A 6,727-nucleotide genomic window follows, 5' to 3' on the forward strand; every position below is an offset into this window, starting at 1 on the left:
ACTTGCTTTGTGGGCCACCACAGCAAGTAAAAAATCAACTGGACCCCTCAAGTTTCAGGATTTTCTCTGTAACCCAAATGACTCTCTCCATAAAAACAAAAGAACCCTCGATTTTAATATAATTGTTGCCGAAAAGAATTCTTATATTTTAACTTCAAATCGGAACCTCAAGTTTCCCATGTAAAATACCTCTAGCTTAGAACTTTTGCACGAGAGACTAGTGGTAGAATTGAGAGTTGATTCAAGTTCAACTCGATATTCAGTTTAAATGAATCAAATTCATTATAGAATAATCATAACTTAAGTTTGATTTGAGGTTCGATTAAAACAAGTTGTCCATAAATTCATTTTTCTAACAACTTTTCTTATTTTCTAACAATTCTTTTTTTTTTCATCGTAACTTAAGTTTTAGTTGAGACTCAATTAAGACGAGTTATTGATAGTTTCATCTTCTCTAACGATTTTTATTTTTTTTGAATGATTCTTCCTCTTTTTCATTTTTGACAATTATTATTCTTTTCTGATGTTTTTCGACGTCTTTTCTAGCAAATTCATTACCAACTCAAGTTAAGTTTAAATTGACCTTGTTTCAAACTTGATTTGGTTCAAATTCACTCTTATGACTATTTTAAAGTTAAAATGTCAATGTTTTAAAAAGAAATGTATAAAAAATCTTTAAAAAGTATAAATATTTTGAAGGAAAGTAAAATAAAATATTATACATACATTTTTTAGTATATAATTTGGAAAAACAGATGATATGTTATTATATGATTGGGTGTAACTTTATCTTTTAATTCAAAATCATTCAATTATATAATGATACATCATATATGTATCTAGATTATGTATCAAAAGTATATATTTATAATTTTATTGTTTTAAAAATCATTTTTAATAATTGTATTAATCAAAATTATACTAGAGTTTAAAGGGAATTAAAAATAAATATGCATTTTCCTTTTTTTATAAAAATAATCTTTTACTTGTTAAACGAGTTGATCTTGTGATACAAGAAAAAAAATAAATTAAAGAATAAACACTTTAATTTTAACATTTTCTGTATAAAACTTTTGAGTCTTCTTTGGCTGTCATTCCCATTCAAGCCACCTTTTCTCAGTCTAATTAAAACCTCTCCTTCTCTCTTTCATCTTCCATTAATCTCTCTTCATCTTTTCTCAAAATCCCATTTTTTGTTTCTGGTTTTCATCAGTTTTAGATCTTCATCTTTTTCATTTTAGATAGCTGCCTGCAGGTTGCTCTGTTTCATTCTGTTTTTACTCTGTTTTTGTATATATCTCAACCAACAGAGCAAGTATCAATGGCGGCCAACAAATTTGCAACCATGTTGCATAGAAACACCAACAAGATTACGCTTATTCTAGTCTATGCAGTTCTTGAATGGACTTTGATCGTTCTCCTTCTTTTAAATTCTCTATTTTCTTATCTAATCATCAAGTATGCAGAGTATTTTGGCCTTAAAAAGCCCTGTGTTTGGTGTTCGAGGCTCGATCACATGTTTGAATCTTCAAAGAAAAGAGATTCTTATAGAGATCTTGTATGTGATGATCATGCTAAAGAGATTTCCAAGCTGGGGTTCTGTTCAAATCATCATACTCTGTCTGAATCAAAAGATATGTGTGAGGATTGTTCGTCATCGTCGCATCATGAGTTCTTAAAGGATTATGCTTTCTTTCCATGGATGAAGAAGATTGGAATGGTTCAAAACGGTGAAGATGGTGCTCAAAATGGTGAGGTGGAGGCCAAATGTTCTTGCTGTGGAGTCAAATTGGAGAGAAAGTTTTATTCCCCATATGAGTTGTTTAAGCCTTCTTGGGAAGTCTTGGATTATCCCAAAAAGGAAAATTTGATTGAAGAAGGTGGAGATGATGGTCATTTTGATCAAAGTAGATCAGATTCTTTGGCTAACCAGCTTGAAGAGGTTCAGAAAATTGCTGAAGATATGGGAATTTTAATTGAGGGAAGAGAATTGGTGACCGAGGAGATATTTTCACGTAATGAAGAGGATAAAGTGGATGCTGTTATAGAGAAAGAACAAGAGTCTTCTTCTTTAAAGGAGGAAGCTTTGAATGCTTCAATGGAGGATCCATCTTGTGATGAGAGTAAAAAAGAAGCAACTCCTGAAATTGTGACCAAGCATTTAGAGTTTTACATAGATGGAGAGGATTGCCATTTGATTCCAGTTGAATTGATGGATCCGGCGACAGCTGAAGTGAAAAGTGGATACAAATTGAGGGAGGAAGGTGAGGGAAATGGTCAAAATGAAGATGTTATTTTGGATTTTACTATGAATGATTTTGAGGCTGAAGCTGAAGTTGAGTTTGCCACGGAGAATATGAAGAAAAGGGTCAGTTCAGAAGAGGCAATGGCTTCACTTTCAGCCCATGAAAGTGAAGAACAAACAAAGGCTATGGTGCTTGAACCAGTGGAAGAAGAGGATGAGAATGAGTGGTCTTCATTTATTCAAGCAGAAGTTGGAGATTTGATCGAAGATGAGCACGTAGCACAAACGCCTCAGACTCCGTCTGTTGATGCTCAAGAAGCTGCTGAAGCAAGAGAGGAAACAGCAGGAGGAGATTTTAACCAAGGTACATTATGAGTTTTATTTGGTGGAATTCTTATTTTAACTTTTGAATGATGAAACTAGTATGCAATTTTAGGAATTCTTTGTTGATGTATATGCAGTTTCTGATGATGTGTTTCAAATGCAAAGCGAAGAAATCAATGGCGAAATCTCGATCGGGACAGAGATTCCTGAACATGAACCAATTGATGATATTCAAAATGAGCAAGGCCATTTTGCTAGTTCTTCAGAATTGCATGTAGATGATGATGAAAATGGTAAGTATTTTACCCTTTTATAATAAATTTGTTGTTGCAGTTGATCTTCTAATGTGATTGATTTAATTTTAGATTTTAAGCAAGTTGAAGATGGTAATGTAGGGTTCAAGACCATAAAAATTGAGGGAAGTGAAGAGGCAACAATCGATAATTTTTCGAAATCTTTGGAGGTTATCAAGATTGAAGAAGAGAAAGTTCCTGATACCCCAAGTTCTGTTGATAGTCTTCATCGATTGCAGAAGAAATTCTTACTACTTGATCGAAGAGAATCGGGAGCAGAAGAGTCCTTGGATGGGGGAAGTGTTCTCAGTGATATTGATTCTGGAGATGGAGTGATGACAGTAGAGGGTCTAAAATCAACATTGAGAGCGGAACGAAAGGCGTTGAATGCCTTATATGCAGAATTAGAAGAAGAGAGGAGTGCTTCAGCAGTGGCAACAAACCAGACGATGGCGATGATAAATAGGCTTCAGGAAGAGAAAGCGGCAATGCAGATGGAAGCTTTGCAATATCAAAGAATGATGGAGGAACAATCAGAGTATGACCAGGAAGCATTGCAGCTTTTGAATGAACTTATGATAAAGAGGGAAAGGGAGAAGGCGGAGGTAGAAAAAGAGCTGGAATTATATCGAAAGAAGGTTCAGGAATACGAGGCGAAAGAGAGGATGATGATGTTGCGAAGGAGCAGAACTTCCTCTGCTTCTTGCAGCAATGGCGAGGATAGTGACAGTCTATCTGTCGATTTGAATCACGAGGCGAGGGAAGAAGAAAGCCCGGAAAACAACCAAGAAAGCAGCAACCAGAAAACTCCTGCTGATGCAGTTCTATATTTGGAGACGTCATTGGCTAATTTTGAGGAAGAAAGGCTATCCATTCTAGAGCAACTCAAGGTTTTGGAAGAGAAATTGTTCGTATTAAACGATGAAGAGGAGCGAATTTTCGAGCATATAAAATCAGCTGATCACTTACACAAAGAGAATGGCAATGGCTACACTGAGGATTATGATTTTGAAGGTGAAACTAATGGGCTAGCAAATGGCTATTTTAAAGAAATGAATGGGAAACTTCACTACCAAGGAAGGAAAATTTTGGGCGCAAAGGCTAAGAGACTGCTTCCTCTTTTTGATGCAATTGGTACAGAAACTGAAGATGGAATTCTGAATGGACATGAGCTCGAATTCAATTCTGTCGCATCACAGAACTCATCTATCACAAAATTCGAACTCGACTGCAAGAGAAATGCACTCGAGGAAGAAGTCGATTATGTCTATGAAAGGCTGCAAGCCCTTGAAGCTGATAGAGAGTTCCTCAAGCATTGCATCACCTCCTTGAGAAAAGGAGACAAAGGAGTAATTCTTCTCCAAGAAATCCTACAACATCTTCGCGATCTCAGAAGCGTCGAGCATCGAGCAAGGAACATCGAAAATGTCAATTCATAAAAACAGAACTTCATCCAAAAAGTTACAGGTATTACGCCTATTGATTTTTGCTTCTTACTCTCAAAATTTAACTCACATATACATGTTACATGTTCATTAAAATTCTGTGTTAAAAAAATGCAGATTGTTCAAATCAGAAGATCAGCCTGATGATCTTATCTTGGTGGACAACAATTGAAATTTCAAGGTCTACCCGTTTTTTATTTTTTATTTTATTGGTTTTGGTGTCAAAAGTGGACCCAAATTTTTGGTGGGTTGAGCTCATCATGCACCTTTTTTAAGGGAAAAAAAGTGAATGATGAGTGTCATGTCTGTGTAGGGAAGTGAGCTTCTGAAGGCAACCAAGCTGTCAATTTGTATTTGTTTGTGAGCTAAGAGAGAGGCCTGGGCTCAATGATCCAACAAAGATTCCAGATTGCCAGGCAAAATTAGGGTTAGTTTATTATTAGACAGTTAGGGAATTAGCGGACCTTTTTTTTATTTTGGTCTTTTCTTTTTTTATTTCACAAGGGGGTTTTGTTCTTTTTTTATTATTTTGTATACTAAATGTATCCATCCATCCTTCTGTAAGTAGATAAAGCGAGTGTTTTTTATGGTTTTTTTTATAATAATAAAATTATATGTATTTAGATTTGAATATTCAATCAAATATTTAAAATTATTTAATTATATGATAATTTATCATTTAATTATTTAATTATATATTTAAAATTAAATATATATAATATTATTTGTACGATAAAGATGGAAGTAAATAAAAAAATGAGAGTGATTCAAAAATTGTAATTAGGATGTATGTTGCTTTAAGCAAAAATAAAGCAACTGTTGGTTGGTAGAAACCAACAAAAGTTAAGCATTACAAAATAATTGCAATGAGACAAATTTGTCGGTTGGCCTAACAGTGCAAGCATGGACACAAACAAGCAAAAGTAGCTTCATTTCTTTGCTAAGACAAAGCTTTGAAAAAAAAAATAGCAGTAAGGTTAGCCAAATTGGGTTGAATTCGAATAGGGTTAAACTTAATAAGGATTAGTTTGAGTTGATTGAACTCGATTTACTTATATGGTGAATAATTTATTAAAAAAAAGAATAAAAAATCGTTAATAAGATGAGTTTTACTGATGATATAGAAGTGTTCGAGCTAAACTAAATTGAATAACAATACAAATAAGGGTGTAAACGAGTCAAGCTTGAATTTAATATTGATAGGCTCAGTGAGTGTCCGAGCTCACAATTCAATTCAAGTAAAATATTAAAATACTTTAAATAATTTTAAATGTGATATTTACACTTCTAAAATTTTACTTTCTATAAGGATAACTAGTAAATATATAAGTTATAAGATTAAAAGAATTTGTTAAAAATTAAGAGGATTAAATGTAATTTCTTAACCAAGTTCAAGCCGAGATATCACCAACTTGGTGAGCTTGAGCTTACCATTAAGGTAATCTAGTTGAAGTCAAGTTGAATATTACTCAACACAATTACACTCATAGATACGAGCTCAAGCAACTTAGTCAATTCACACGATAACCAAATAGTCAAAATTGTAATTTATTCTCACAAGGATAGGTTTTGAGTTTTATTTATTTTTGTTGAGTCTAGAGTTTTGAGTTCCTTAGTCAAAAGCTCACTTAGCTCATAATCTTGAAGTGTGATATTTAAACTGAGTAATGTTATACATACATATTTATAAATACATAAATATATACACAAATGATATCTTATTTAGTGTATGACTAGATCCAAACAGAACTGGCTCGAGCTTGAAAGTCGGTTTTGCTCAATTTGGTTTAATTCAAATTTGTTTACTTCGAATATGAATTGAATTTTAGTTAAGAGATTCAACTTGTAAGCTAGATAAATAGCGTAATTTAGTTTAAACTTGACTCGTGACTTAATTCAAATTATGTTAAATAATTGTTAAATGATGTTGTTTTGTCAATAAGCCACGAATTTAAGTCACATATTTGAGCTATAAATTGATCCAAATTTGAACTATCCTTAATATTGGCTCAACGAATTCAAACCGTACTCAAGCTAAGAGGTGTTTAGGCTAGACTCGGTTCATATTCACCCTTACATTGATTTAAAATTACTCAATCATAAGATGACATATTATTTATATACTCATTTATATATTTAAAATTATGTACATATAATTTTATTGATTTAGACTAGACTGATTGTATTGTGTGAGGGCATTGTGAGGATCTAGTAATTATTTTTATCTCCTACCTTTTTCTTTCAAATTATTATTATTGTATGTAACCTCAATTTCATGCCATGTACTGAAGTATAATCACATCCAAATCAATTCATTATTAATTATTATTATATATTTGTATTATTCATAGATATTGAAGGTTGAATTCGATTTAAGATGCTTGAGTTTTAATTCGATTTTGTATCAAACAAATTAAGTT

The 6,727-nt window shown here is 32.8% G+C and overlaps 1 protein-coding gene across 3 annotated transcripts; it reads left to right on the plus strand.

Moving 5' to 3' along the window:
- The first annotated feature begins 1,086 nt into the window (after nucleotides 1-1,086).
- On the plus strand, nucleotides 1,087-4,942 carry LOC123212905 (myosin-binding protein 2). 3 transcript variants are annotated; one of them, XM_044632140.1, is made up of 4 exons: nucleotides 1,087-2,609; nucleotides 2,707-2,862; nucleotides 2,935-4,329; nucleotides 4,425-4,942. In XM_044632140.1, exons 1-3 carry the CDS (start codon nucleotides 1,322-1,324, stop codon nucleotides 4,299-4,301), a joined length of 2,811 nt encoding a protein of 936 aa, XP_044488075.1. In that variant the 5' UTR covers nucleotides 1,087-1,321; the 3' UTR covers nucleotides 4,302-4,329; nucleotides 4,425-4,942. The 3 variants fall into 3 exon arrangements, with proteins under 3 accessions (XP_044488075.1, XP_044488078.1, XP_044488076.1); XM_044632143.1 differs by having other exon boundaries at nucleotides 2,740-2,862; XM_044632141.1 differs by having other exon boundaries at nucleotides 1,088-2,609; nucleotides 2,965-4,329.
- Nucleotides 4,943-6,727: the final 1,785 nt, after the last annotated feature.

This window comes from Mangifera indica, chromosome 4 (assembly GCF_011075055.1).
Source record: "Mangifera indica cultivar Alphonso chromosome 4, CATAS_Mindica_2.1, whole genome shotgun sequence".
Lineage (NCBI taxonomy): Eukaryota > Viridiplantae > Streptophyta > Magnoliopsida > Sapindales > Anacardiaceae > Mangifera > Mangifera indica.

Bases quoted from the DNA above. Each gene is read 5' to 3' on its own strand.
- LOC123212905 (XM_044632140.1), top strand. From the start codon at position 1,322: ATGGCGGCCAACAAATTTGCAACCATGTTGCATAGAAACACCAACAAG. The intron at 2,610-2,706 runs GTACATTATGAG...ATGTATATGCAG, and splicing joins AGGAGGAGATTTTAACCAAG to TTTCTGATGATGTGTTTCAA. The intron at 2,863-2,934 runs GTAAGTATTTTA...ATTTAATTTTAG, and splicing joins TGTAGATGATGATGAAAATG to ATTTTAAGCAAGTTGAAGAT.